This window comes from Tachysurus vachellii, chromosome 24 (assembly GCF_030014155.1).
Source record: "Tachysurus vachellii isolate PV-2020 chromosome 24, HZAU_Pvac_v1, whole genome shotgun sequence".
NCBI classification, from domain to species: Eukaryota; Metazoa; Chordata; class Actinopteri; order Siluriformes; family Bagridae; genus Tachysurus; species Tachysurus vachellii.
Genome location: NC_083483.1, coordinates 2007956 through 2023238, shown reverse-complemented (window position 1 = coordinate 2023238; position 15283 = coordinate 2007956). Strand labels below are relative to the sequence as shown.

The 15283-nt window shown below is 36.1% G+C and overlaps 1 protein-coding gene across 1 annotated transcript in view; it reads right to left on the bottom strand.

The window, feature by feature from the left end:
- Positions 1 to 12920: 12920 nt before the first annotated feature.
- The window catches only part of LOC132839241 (GDP-L-fucose synthase-like), an 8886-nt gene continuing 6523 nt past the window's right edge, over positions 12921 to 15283 (bottom strand). Inside the window, exons 5-10 of the mRNA XM_060860116.1 lie at positions 15255 to 15283; positions 14718 to 14851; positions 14223 to 14354; positions 13690 to 13769; positions 13257 to 13356; positions 12921 to 13176 (exon numbers count right to left, since the gene is read on the bottom strand). The exon at positions 15255 to 15283 is cut by the window's right edge and continues 45 nt beyond it. Coding sequence (XP_060716099.1) covers positions 13121 to 13176; positions 13257 to 13356; positions 13690 to 13769; positions 14223 to 14354; positions 14718 to 14851; positions 15255 to 15283 — 531 coding nt within the window. The 3' untranslated portion in view covers positions 12921 to 13120. The remainder of the gene's footprint in view (positions 13177 to 13256; positions 13357 to 13689; positions 13770 to 14222; positions 14355 to 14717; positions 14852 to 15254) is intronic.

Genomic DNA, 15283 nt, shown 5'->3' with positions numbered 1-15283 from the left:
TTCTCACTAGGACAAGAAAATATGATCATATAACCCCAATTTTATCATCTCTACACTGGCTACATGTTAAGTTTAGAATTGATTACAAACTGCTGCTACTTACACACAAGGCTCTTAATGGTTTAGCTCCCATGTGTCTAACTAGTCTTCTAACACGTTACAATCCTTCACGCTCTCTGAGATCACAAAACTCAGGACTTCTGGTAGTTCCCAGAATATCTAAGTCTACTAAAGGTGGTAGAGCGTTTTCTTTTTTAGCTCCCAAACTTTGGAATAGTCTTCCTGATAGTGTTCGGGGCTCAGACACACTTTCCCAGTTTAAATGTAGATTAAAAACTCCTCTCTTTAGTCAGGCGTACACATAATACATCCCATAATATTGTGCACTATTACATCAGATTTGCAAATATTATGAACAGCAGATATGTTAATCCCGCTCCACTACTTCTCTCTTTCTACCCATCCCTAGGCATCCAGAAATTGTACCAGTTCCATTCGTCGCAGAAAGATCCCATAATGACACATAGATGTCACCAGACTCTCAGTCTGACATTTCATCTTCATTCTGTAAGATTCTCAGTCCTCCCTGACATTGTCTTGTCTTGTACGACACCTCACCCTCTGGCAATGCTACCCTTTGTGCAGCTCTTCCTGGATGTTGACCCAATATCCTGTAGAACATCCTGTGCTCAAGACCCAAGAGTGCTCCCATCTGACCATGAAGAACAACCTCAGTGACCAGGTATTCTACAGAGATTTCCTCCCTGCAGTCACTGAAGCTCTACACCAACACAGTATCCTTGCCTCACGGTTCCCATAGTGACAAGTGTTCTGCTTAGCATACAACAGGTTTCAGCCATCTGATACAAATAAACACACTGGATGATCTGGTAACACTTGATGAGTAGAATTAAATTCTAAATAACTACAAAATTTAGAGCCAAAATGTGTGTGTGTGTGTGACACACACACACACAGCTCAGCTATTTCACTGCCGGCAAATACATCTTGAGAGCGGTTTCCATCACACCTGTTAACTTTATTACATAATTACCCCATAGACGCCTTTAAACCTGAAACACCAGGAAAGCTCATTTTTTTGTCTGACCGACTAATTTGTTGGTGCGATGCTGCAATTTTCTGTGTTATAAAATCCCATGGGTGAAAAGAACTCAACCAACGAAACTACGAAGAACGAAACATCAACCAATGAAACAACGAAGAACAAACTCTTGTGAAAACTTACCTAAAAAAAAGCGTGTTGCATCTGACTGCTAAAAACACTGACACTGGAGACTCTTTAAAGGAATTTTACATAAACAATCTTCTCCTCACTTATTCGTCAGAACCCGTTTACTGAAACGGTTTATGATCCCAATACCCCAGGAATATGATTAAAGATGAAGAACAGAAGACTCACCTGCACACACACACACTTCTCAAAGCTGCCATTATGATGTCCAAATATGGGACGGGATTTTTGGGTTCATAAAGTCTAATAATGTAGATTAAACTATTTAACTGTTTGTGTGTGTGTGTGTGTGTGTGTGTGTGTGTGTGTGTGTGTGTGTGTGTGTGTGTGTGTATGTGTGTGTGTGTACCATAGTCTCATCAATGGGATATGTGGTTTTATCCGGGAAAGATGCACGTGGACAAACACAAGACGACTTTCACCACGTTAAACACGTTAAATATCGTTGATGGCCAGGTTCTTCCTCCTAAAAAGGAAAGTACAAACATATTGTGTGTGTGTTTGTTTGAGATATATATTAAAAGGTAAACTATATTCTGTCTCAAGTGCATGAAGAGCCCGCACACTACAGCTGCGAGGTGAATAACGTTTGTGTGGGCTGATGTTTCTCAAAGATGGCCCTCTTGTGAGCTGATGAAGATCCACTCCGCTCCTTCTTTCGCTCTTCCTCCAGTCTGTAACTTAGATAACAGTTTTACAGCCTGTTCACTGACAACACCTGCTCAGAACAAGTAGCCAGTGGTTCTCAAACTGGGGGCCTTGATTCTGGAATATACTGTCACATCCTTATAATGACCAGGGACGCATGAAAGTTTGTTTGACTTCTTTATTATTTGTTGTAAAAACCTGACATGGATTGAAAACATGACTAAACAACCCACCGCATTCAAGCAGCAGCTCTTCCTGAAAGCACGTTCAATGAGCCGCACGTACATTTTTAGTGGCGCAGCTTTTACATACATGGCGGTAACACGGAAAATGATCACTTTAAATAAATAAACAAAAACAACACATTTTCAGGTTCTATACAAGTTAAACCTTTTAATATTTGCATAAAAAAATAAATGTCCCTTTGTTTTATAAACTTTAATAATTTGATACTAATTACTAATCAGATTTGTAAAAAAAAAAAAAATCTAGATTTCGTTTATTAAGCAGTTCTTATTAATGATTAAAGTTTTAGCTTCTCACCTATTTAGGTATTGTGAATGAATTATTAAAACAATACGCAGTGTTACAATGCAACTGTAATTAATTACAAAATTTGTAGCACAAGTGACAAAGACGTAAACCAAATCACATGAGACAGGAATCAAATATATTCTTTATTATTCTGAGTATAGAGGAACATTGAAATCACAACAAGAAGCTGCTTCAATATCAATTCCTTTAAAATTCTGCAGTGAAATGACTTCATTTCTGTTTGGAGTGTAGAATAATGATAATAATAATAATAATAATAATAATAATAATAATAATAATAATAATAATAATAATAATAATAAAAATAATAATATAAAACAAAATCATAATAATAATAATAATAACAATAATAATAATACTCATAACAATAATAATAATAATAATTAAAGCTGCAAGCAGCATTTCCCGGGTTCAAGCGTTTAAGGCCTTTAGGGAGTATAAGGCCTTAAAGGATTTTCACATATACACAAAGTGACCCGCAAGTTACAGAGGGTGCCACAATATACGTCATGTCATGCTACATATGTCATGCTACAGAGGGTGCCACAATATATGTCATGTGAAGTACTCACCTGTCCAGTTTTCCCTAAAATAAACAAAGTCATATCCATAAAGCGAAGAAACACAAGCACCCAGATGCAGAACGAGATGCAGAACAAGAACCCAGATCAAATTCTTAAGATTCTGATTCTGATTCTGAGAATCAGAATCTTTGCCTTACGAGTCAGCACAAAATTGGGTTTTTGGACTGTTGGTGGCGCTAGAGGGCTTTTTTAAAAAAGGCTGTTTTTAGTGATTTTTCCGTTATAGCGCCACCAAGTGGCCAATCGCCGCGGTTCAAAACCGAATGAACAACAATAGAGCCCTCTAATTGAAGCTGAATGTGCTTGGAGGAGAGCACTAATTCTAGAACACTGAGAGCACTGATTCTAGAACTGTGTTCGGACTGTGATGTCACACAGGATAATGAAGATTGACAGGAGATGTCCAATGGTAGGGATCTGAAAAGATAGTGGAGCAAAGAGAGAGAGAGAGAGAACAAGAACAAACAATCGCCACGGTTTTTGAACTGTGACCTCAGTTTGACCTCTTTCACATGTGTCTCAAGTTTGGTGTTGATAGCTCATTTAGTTCTTGAGTTATTGACATTTTAGTAAAACTGGCTCCTCACAGTCCGAACGTTTTGGGGCCCCTTAAGGACCCTGAATCAAAATTTCGACTTTTTTTCCATAATTATTGACATTGAGACTCCAGAGAATATTACTGCACTGGATTGGTCTCGATCAGGCTAAAAACCTAGGGCTAGTTAGCAAAAGTAGGTTTTTCACCTGATCAAGAATAATTAATGAACAATTTGCATTTTTCCAAGAGGCAAAGTTGTTCAGTATGTGGAGACCTATCAAATGATATAAAGCACTTGAGATTTGGACATACGGTTTGGGAGTTATGGGCACAAACGCGTTGAGGGGCGCTAAAGCGCCCCAGATTGGCCGATTTCGCCGAGTCCTTGGCCCTGAGTAACTGTGACCAGTACTGACCAAGTTTGAGCTTTCTACGGTTTGGGCTGCATGATCGTTTCTAGGGCGGAATAATAATAATAATAATAAAAATCAGAGCAAATACAATAGTGTTCCAGCGCTTTGCGCTTGAACCCTAATAATAATAATAATAATAATAATAATAATAATAATAATAATAATAATAATAATAAAAATAGGGGGCACAGTGGCTTAGTGGTTAGCACGTTCGCCTCACACCTCCAGGGTCGGGGGTTCAATTCCCTCCTCCACCTTGTGTGTGTGGAGTTTGCATGTTCTCCCCGTGCCTCGGGGGTTTCCTCCGGGTACTCCGGTTTCTCCCATGGTCCAAAGACATGCATGGTAGGTTGATTGGCATCTCTGGAAAATTGTCCGTAGTGTGTGATTGCGTGAGTGAATGAGAGAGTGTGTGTGTGTCCTGCGATGGGTTGGCACTCCGTCCAGGGTGTATCCTGTCTTGATTCCCGATGACGCCTGAGATGGCACAGGCTCTCCGTGACCCGTGGTAATTCGGATAAGCGGTAGAAAATGAGTGAGAGTGAGTAATAATAATAATAATAATAATAATAATAATAATTATAATTATAATAACATAACAATAACAATAATATAATATAATAATAAGAAGAAGAGGAAGAAGACCAATAATAATAATAATATAATATTAATAATAGTAATAATAATAATAAGAAGAAGAAGACCAATAATAATAATATAATATTAATAATAGTAATAATAATAATAATAATCATAATAATAATAATAATTTGGTTATTTTTATATTTCGCTACTATTATTGCTGGCTGTCTAAAAGCCGCCTGTAGTGATCTATGCCAGTGGTCCCCAACCTTTTTATCGCCGCAGACCGGTCAACGTTTGTTAATTTTCCCGCGGCCCGCTGGGGGGGTTGGGGGTCGGGTGGGGGGCCGTGTTGATTGTTTATATTTTAGGTTGTTTTGATTTAATAATTTTAATATAATTGAAATTAAACATCCCTGCAAAATAAAATACAGTTACACCAAAAAATGAATATAAAGTGATTTAACATTTTAACTCACTACAACGCTAAATCAATGAGAACCCTGAGCTTGTTTCTTTGCAATGAGACGCTTCCATCTGGAGTAATAGGAGACAATGACACCCGAAGTGTGTTGCTTATGTCCAGTTTATTCCGTTGTTTTGTTTTGGTTGCTGTCACTGCAGAAAACCCGCTTCACACAGATAGGATGTCGGAAATGGCAATAGGGATTTAAGTGCTGTGTTGGCAATCTCAGGGTGTTCCGCCATGACTTTAATCCAGAACACCGGCAGAGATTCTAACTTTCTAACGACGTCAGTTTCTTACTCATTTTTGCTAATTTGTGGGTTAAATTTGAGCAAACACAATATACACGTACACCAAGCACTGTTATACATGATAAAGTACAGGTGAACAGAGAGAAGAGCGATACACACCTTCTCTCCACCAAAGCTACAACGCCACTGCCGCTTGCAGCCGCTCAGCTGCAGACGTCACTTAAAAAACCGGCTCGATATCACAATATTTTGCGCATGCGCGGTATTGGTGCGGCTTTAGGTGACGTCTCTCAGCTCTCTCGTTAACCTCTCGTCCATGGAAAGTCGCACAAACCCGAGAGAAATACACCACAGTAAATAAAATGGAAATAATTTAATGTTCCTTGGGCGGCCCGGTACCATTTGGTCCACGGACCGGTACCGGTCCGCGGCCCGGGGGTTGGGGACCACTGCTCTGTGCTGTTTAGTAAGTCACTTGGTATTATGACCACTAGAGGGTCTCATTTCACAAGTAGTCACAACTCAGGGAATGTGTGTAGTGGTTGTTCTGGGCGGCGTGAGACGTTGTTTCTGCATGTTATCAAATAAAGCACATAAGTTTATGCTCCTGCCTCACTATTCCCTGCCTCACAAGATATTACACCGCCCCACATAAATGTACATGCAGCTCGTCAATCTTGATTGTTAAGCATGTTAACTTTTTACTTTGAGAGAAATTCTTACTTTAAGTAACTCAGGTCATGCAGAGTCAAACCCACAAAAGTTAACAAAGCCTATTTTTCTGTATTTATTCAGACAGTCTTAGAGAGAAGTACAGGTCATATTTCGTGACAGCTTTACTACCCACTATATGTCTCTCAGATCTTATCAGCAGATATGACAGCTGTCATTATCGATAAGAAAATAGGTCAAAGTTTTTAGAAATTAGTTTTTTAATTATGTTTTATTAATTAATTAATTAATTATTTAATTAATTTATTTATTTATTTGAAATTAGTTATTGAAATGAATAAAAGTCAAAGGTTATACCTTTGATCTGGCATATGTATGTTTTTGTTCCAAATGAGCTAGGAGACTACTTAAAACTCACATGTTTTGATCCGGGGGGTGGGTTGTGATAGGGTTACCCCTCCCGTCAGAATGAATGTTTGTGAGAGGGTTATACCCTCCCCTCAGACTGATCATTAGCCAACGGGTGCTATCTACAACGTCACACAAGCGCTAAAAAATTAGAATTGAAAATAATCCTACATCCCATGAATTCTGCTTTTTCCTCGACTTTTTCAAGTAGTCAGTACTTTAAATCCAAATGCTCAAAATAATTAAATAGATTGAACAGTGTCAACTTAATTTTATAAAACTATTCAACCAACTTAAGTATTTTAAGTTTCTAGTACTTTTTTCACTTTTTTGATTTTATTAAACTAATTATTTTTTATTAACTTAAACTATTAGCAGTATGTGTTAAGTATGTGACACTTAAGAGTAAAATTTCACTGTACTTATTTTTGTTGTTTCAACATTAGAATTTCAAAGGTTTTTGAAAACTGAGGTAAAATGAGCTGCAAGCAAACTATTATACAACTCTCCAACATATAATGATAAATTATTTAAACTGAAAAAATCAAATAAACATTTTAAATTACATATTTTAAAATATTTCACTTCAACTAAATTCATGAAGGTTGTATCTTAATTATCAATATGTATCTTTATATTTTATAAAATGCCCGTTTCTTAAAAAATACTGTTTGAATTTTTTTTTTTTTTAAATCCCTGTGTTTTGCGAGATTTAATTAAGGGTTACTGTCTGCAGTAAGCATCCCGGTTGATTTAAGGACTGGTTTCCTTTGGCTCACGTGTCTAAGATGAAGAAAATATCAACATTCAAGACGTTCTACAAGATTTATTTATTTATTTTTTTCTCAGCTAAGGGATAGAATAACTGAAAACTTTGAGCATGTCTACAGTGCACTACAAAACACTATCCATAGTGAATAGTTATGGATAACCATATTCTAAGATGAAGAAAATATCAACATTCTAGACTTTCTAGGGAATTCTTACATCTAAGGGATAGAATAAAGAATTGTTGAGACATTTTTACATTGGACATGGCACAGAAGCGCTCAAATAATTCTCCCACTTCGGAAGCTAAAAAATTAGAATTGAAAATAATCCTACATCCCATGATTTCTGCTTTGGTGAAACCTCGACTTTTTCAAGTAGTCAGTACTGTAAATCCAAATGCTCAAAATAATTAAATACATTGAGTAGTGTCAACTTAATTTTATAAAACTATTACACTAAATTAAGTATTTTAAGTCTCTAGTACTTTTTTTTCGATTTTATTAAACTAATTATTTTTTATTAACTTAAACTATTAAGTATGTGACACTTAAGAGTATAATTTCATTGTACTTATTTCTGTTACCTCTGGATCAATTATGCACAATTTTGGGGTGTCGTATCACTGCTATGCGGACGACACTCAACTTTATGTACCTATTAAACGCAAAGATAACTCAGCACACAAGAGATTGGAGGCTTGCCTGCAAGAACTCAAATTATGGCTTACAAATAATTTTATGATACTTAACGATGACAAAAACCAAATCATTCAATTTGGACCAAAAGAGCACCCAGAAGAAGTTTCTATTAACCTTGGTACTCTTAATCCTTATCTTACTTCTGATGTTAAAGATCTAGGATTTTGGCCTTAAATTAGACAAACAAATCAACACTATAGTTAGTACCAGCTTCTTTCACATTCGCAGGATAGCTAAAGTCAAAACTTTCTTAAGTAGGAAACGTTTTGAAACAGTTATCCACGCTTTTTTATCTCAACTCGACTTGACTACTGTTATTCTTTGTACTCTTGCTCAGGGGCGTGTGCACTTGTTTGACGTTATAGATAGCACCCGTTGGCTAATGATCAGTCTGAGGGATGGGGGTAACCCTATCACAACCATCCATTCTGAGGGGAGGGGTAACCCTATCATAAACCACTTTTATTGTTACATCACCACAGCACGTGTGCCTTGGTGAGTGATTGCAGAAACAATTTACATACAGGTGAAATTAAGAATAATTTACATACAGGTGAAAATGTACAAATGTGCAATATGAAAATCCGCAAGGTAATGGCATATAGGTAGTCATGTGATCTTACAAACCTGCACATCAACAGACAGCAAAAATTTATGTTCAGCATTTGTGTACATATCTGGAAATTTTGGTACTATGATTTTCAGAACAGACTACACATGAAGGTGTAAAACGGAGGTTAAATAAACAAACAAACAAACAAACAAATAAATAAATAAAAAGATCAATGTTTTCAAATCAGACAAACTACATGGTTGGAGTCTGAACAGGGGTAAATGAAAAAACAAGTTTGTATTAATATGAACTGTTTACATAACATGGTACTGTCAATTATTCAAAAACACTCACTGTGCAGGTCCTGAAAAACCTAGAGACTTCCTCACATAGATGCACAGGAAGGGCATGAAGAACAGTGGTACGTGTATGTCATTAAATTCCTATACAATAAAAATAAAACTGTACAAAACTGAACTGTAAATTTTAAAAAGTCCAAACATATATACAAAAAATAACTTTAAAGTATCTTTAATGGAATCAAACAAAAACCAGAGACAAATTGTAGTGTTTGGGCTCATTAGAAACTTTCCTCTTCCAATACAAAATTCTACCAATAAAATGTATAACATGTATTTGAACAGTGCAACTCTTTACCTGTTCATCTTGGATTTTTAAGATTTTAACCAAATTACCTGCTGTCTTTCCAGTTCTGGATGCCTTCTGTCTATACAAGGTCATCAATCGAGGAAGATGTCGGTCAAACACCGAGTATAATGTGTTGGGCAGGTTCTGGTTTGTAATCCGTTGGAACTCTGCATACACATACGTTTTTAAAAGGACATGACAGAAAACACAACCATATTTATAATGAATTTGGTAAATCTACTTCCATCCCATTGAGCAGAAAAGAACCCTATATAAAGTAATAAACCCAACTTTGTTATCAGCAAACGAATAACAGAAAAAATGTCTTGAAAAAGAATCTATCGCTTTTGTAACACGCACTTCACTTTGCATAGTGACAGCATTACCACATGGGTTGTTCATTATCATTGTTTAATTATTCCTTTAGACACATCTATGAACTGTGAATACACGGATGAACAGTGTTTATAAAGTTTTGTTTAGATTAAAAGAAAAGGAAAACAGAAAGAACATAAATATAAAAGAACACGTACAAGTTACCAACAATTAAAAGCACTTGAAAAGAACTTGTGTTTTTAACATGGATTTAAATTCAGCAAAAGTAGAAGACGTTCCGACTGGGGGTGGCAAGCTATTCCACATCTTAGGGCCCGCTACTACGAAAGCTCAGTCTCCCCTGCGTTGCAGACGGGATCATGGTACCAGTACAAGATGGCCATTTTGGGATCTAAGTGAGCTTGAAGCATTGTACATAACAATCAAATCAGATAAATATTTGGGAGCTAGATTATTGAGAGCTTTGTATAGCAATACTAATAGCAGTATCTTGTATTCAATACGGTATTGAACTGGCAGCCAGTGCAAAGAACGTAAGATTGGTGTAATATGGTCTTGTTTGCGGCTACCGGTGAGTAGACGGGCTGCCACATTTTGAACCATTTGAAGACGAGAGATGGAAGAGAGAGGTAACCCAGAGTACAAAGAATAACAGTAGTCAAGTCGAGTTGAGATAAAAAAGCGTGGATAACTGTTTCAAAACGTTTCCTACTTAAGAAAGTTTTGACTTTAGCTATCCTGCGAATGTGAAAGAAGCTGGTAATAACTATAGTGTTGATTTGTTTGTCTAATTTAAGGCCAAAATCCTAGATCTTTAACATCAGAAGTAAGATAAGGATTAAGAGTACCAAGGTTAATAGAAACTTCTTCTGGGTGCTCTTTTGGTCCAAATTGAATGATTTGGTTTTTGTCATCGTTAAGTATCATAAAATTATTTGTAAGCCATAATTTGAGTTCTTGCAGGCAAGCCTCCAATCTCTTGTGTGCTGAGTTATCTTTGCGTTTAATAGGTACATAAAGTTGTGTGTCGTCCGCATAGCAGTGATACGACACCCCAAAATTGTGCATAATTGATCCAGAGGTAACAGAAATAAGTACAATGAAATTATACTCTTAAGTGTCACATACTTAATAGTTTAAGTTAATAAAAAATAATTAGTTTAATAAAATCGAAAAAAAAGTACTAGAGACTTAAAATACTTAATTTAGTGTAATAGTTTTATAAAATTAAGTTGACACTACTCAATGTATTTAATTATTTTGAGCATTTGGATTTACAGTACTGACTACTTGAAAAAGTCGAGGTTTCACCAAAGCAGAAATCATGGGATGTAGGATTATTTTCAATTCTAATTTTTTAGCTTCCGAAGTGGGAGAATTATTTGAGCGCTTCTGTGCCATGTCCAATGTAAAAATGTCTCAACAATTCTTTATTCTATCCCTTAGATGTAAGAATTCCCTAGAAAGTCTAGAATGTTGATATTTTCTTCATCTTAGAATATGGTTATCCATAACTATTCACTATGGATAGTGTTTTGTAGTGCACTGTAGACATGCTCAAAGTTTTCAGTTATTCTATCCCTTAGCTGAGAAAAAAATAAATAAATAAATCTTGTAGAACGTCTTGAATGTTGATATTTTCTTCATCTTAGACACGTGAGCCAAAGGAAACCAGTCCTTAAATCAACCGGGATGCTTACTGCAGACAGTAACCCTTAATTAAATCTCGCAAAACACAGGGATTTAAAAAAAAAAAAAAAATTCAAACAGTATTTTTTAAGAAACGGGCATTTTATAAAATATAAAGATACATATTGATAATTAAGATACAACCTTCATGAATTTAGTTGAAGTGAAATATTTTAAAATATGTAATTTAAAATGTTTATTTGATTTTTTCAGTTTAAATAATTTATCATTATATGTTGGAGAGTTGTATAATAGTTTGCTTGCAGCTCATTTTACCTCAGTTTTCAAAAACCTTTGAAATTCTAATGTTGAAACAACAAAAATAAGTACAGTGAAATTTTACTCTTAAGTGTCACATACTTAACACATACTGCTAATAGTTTAAGTTAATAAAAAATAATTAGTTTAATAAAATCAAAAAAGTGAAAAAAGTACTAGAAACTTAAAATACTTAAGTTGGTTGAATAGTTTTATAAAATTAAGTTGACACTGTTCAATCTATTTACTTATTTTGAGCATTTGGATTTAAAGTACTGACTACTTGAAAAAGTCGAGGAAAAAGCAGAAATCATGGGATGTAGGATTATTTTCAATTCTAATTTTTTAGCGCTTGTGTGACGTTGTAGATAGCACCCGTTGGCTAATGATCAGTCTGAGGGGAGGGGGTAACCCTATCACAAACATTCATTCTGAAGGGAGGGGTAACCCTATCACAAACCACCCCCGGATCAAACATGTGAGTTTTAAGTACTTGTCTCCTAGCTCATTTGGAACAAAAACATACATATGCCAGATCAATGGTTTGACCTTCATTAATTTCTTAATTCATTTCTTTATTAATTTCTTATACACCCCCGGATCAAACGTGAGTTTTAAGTACTTTTCTCCTATCTACTTGAAAACAGATACAACTCACGTGGTGGGCGTGTCCACTCAGGGACGTGTGTGCACGTTTTTTGCTAAGTCACAAACATACATATGCCAGATCAAAGGTATAACCTTTGACTTTTATTCATTTCAACAACTAATTTCAAATAAAAAAAATAATTCAAACTCCACACACACAAGGTGGAGGCGGGAATCGCCTTCACTGTTAATGAGGAGGTGTTCGGACAGGTCGGTTGGTGTGTTTGAAGACAGTTAAGGACGTGCATGTTGCTTGTGTATATGTTTGGGCACCAGAACATCAGATCCTCTTTTGAGAACTTCCAGGCACTCTGCATCTTTTCAGATTTTTTTAATATTAACGAACCCCTCGTTCTTCACTTTTTTCATAGTGCTATTGTCTGTTTTTTGCACTCAACTGAAAGTAAAAAGAAAACGTTGATTACACTGTGGCTTACTTGCATGTTATTTTCCCATCCAAAGCAGGATAAAGACCTGAATACCTAAATAATTGGATATGTGTTATGTTGCTTTTAACTGGTTTTATTTACAGCAGCACTTTGCTGAAGGACTGATGATGGACTCAGAACCACACATCTGTAGGATCGGTTTGTATTCTGCTTCTGGACATTTTAGCAGATGCACCATCTGAGACACTTTGATCAATTCCCACTCAGCTACATTATTTAGGCAAATGTTTGTGCGCCCCTGACCATCACTCATATGTAACTGTTAAACGTCACATTTTAGATTTATTCCCCTTTCTTTGCTGTTCTAATCAGCTCCACTCTTCTCTTCTGGGAGGGTTTGCACTAGATGTCCACATGTGAGAAATAATTCAGCCCCAGTTTGTGTTGTTTAAATAAGAGAATTCTACAAGCAACACATAACAATATCATGTTTCTTTTGTTTTAAATCTCTTCAATCGTTCTCTTCTGTGACAATAAAGGAAAAACTCTTAAAGGAAAAGATTACAAATCAAAGTTGAATTTTATTTTTATATTATTGTAATTACATTGTAAAAGGCACAACGTGGTGATTAAAACAGATTTGTAAAGACATTTCCTGAGATGATTTCTTGATTGAGAGACTGCTCACAGCCGGATTAACAACACATACAGATAAAGTGTAGAAAGCTCGTCACTCTGCGGCTTGTAGAATCGCAGAATAATTATTTGCGAGCGATGTCGTAATTAGCAGCAAACCAATCACACGTCTCCTTCATGGCTGAGGAAAAGCAAACATGTGTAAGTTCAGAATCAAACATCTGTGTGTGTGTGTGTGTGTGTGTGTGTGTGTGTGTTTACCTTCATGGAATGGAGTGAATGTAAAATTAGGTAGGTAGCATCTCAGTTTAGCGTTACTCGCCGTTTTCTTCAGCTGACCATCAGATTTGCTTGTGTCGTACTGAACACATCAGGTAAAGGACAAAGTCTGTGTTTCACTGTACTCCTGATACCACACACACACACACACACACACACACACACACATATACATACACACATACACATGCAAAAACACTCAAATTTAACCTTTTATTAAATCTGACAGCATATCAGACTATTAATTATCCTGAGTGATAAATCATGGCATCTAGTCCCTGAATGCCTGTTTTTTCTCAACTGTGATAATACTTGCTTTTGAAACACTTTAATAACACACACACACAAACACAAACACACACACACAAACACACAAACACACAAACACACACACACACACACAAGTGAAGGATACAATCACTGGTCCTGTGAAGCCAAAAGCTTTCACAATCGCATCAACAGCATCTTTAATGGTCATCTCTTCCTCCTCTCCAACTGCAAACAGAACAGATCTGTACAATGAGCAGTGAATGGGATGAAATGTGGATGAGTATTTTATATATATATATACAATTCAGATATATAGAGGGCAGATGTAGATATACTGTAGTTATAAAGATTTTAACAGAAACAATTAAAAATACATACGTTTGAAACACTTAGAAACAGTTTAACAAATAAGAGTATAACATATAAAATGAATAAATAATTAATAAATACAAAAAAATTTTATTAAATAAAATTAGTTTCTTTAAAGAAAAACAAAACATTATTACAGACAATAACTTAAATCTTAAAATAGAAGTTACTTAAAATAAAATAAATAAATGCAATATTTATTATTATTTAACTAAAGTTAGCTAACTAAAAACATTCATTCATGTCTTCTTAGTAATGTCATGTGACCAATGTGTGTTAGTGTGTGTCTTACTGATGAAGTGTGAGTACCTGAGAGAATGATGGGCTGGATTTCGTCGTATTCTCTCAGCACCCAAACACAAAGACGAGCCAAATCTACAGAGAAGATGAATTGACGTAGTCCTTGACCAGAACCCCAAACCTCCAGAGCTTTTCCGTCCCCTAAAGCACACACAAGTATTTCACAACAGTTTCCACAGTACTGAATTAACAGCCCCAGCTCAAGCATGAAAGACATTGACAGTGTTCGTTGCAAAAAGATCCCATAATTACTCAGCTGTCACCAAACTCTCAGTCTGACATTTCATCTTCATTCTGTAAGATTCTCAGACCTCCCTGACATTGTCTTGTACGACGCCTCACCCTCTGACAGAATGTACTTATTTTCTAGAAAGATGTGTTAATGATGCTAATGCTACCCTTTGTGCAGCTCTTCCTGGATGTTAAATAACTACAAGATGTGTGTGGGGGTTGTTGTGTGTGTGTGAGTGTGTATGTGTGTGTGTGTGTGTCAGTGTTTCTTACTCTTTGCCAGGTAAGTCTTATGGATGAGAGCAGGTACAACGTGACTGTCCTCAATGTTGAAGTTGTCATGTGGGCCAAAAATGTTTGTAGGAATGACAGCTGTGTATCGCCGTCCGTGCTGCTGGAAACAGGCCCTACACACACACACACACACACACACACACACACACACACACACACACACACACACAGCTATTTCACTGCCAGCAAATAAATCTTGAGAGCCGTTTCCATCATACCTGTTAACTTTATTACATAATTACCCCATAAATAACTTGAACGTTAAACTTGTAACATGAAAGACATTTTTCTGTCTGAACGACTAATTTGTTCGTGCGATGTGACAATTTTCCGAATAAAACTACATCACACAACGAAACTACGAAGAACAAACTCCTCTTGTGAAAACTTACCTGTGTCAGAAAGCGTGTTCCCTCTGACTGCTAAAAACACTGACACTGGAGACTCTCTGAAGGAATTTTAAATAAACAATCTTCTCCTCACACACTTTTTTTTTTATTGTGAGACGTGACAAACCTGTTGTATACGTCAACCATCCTCTTGGC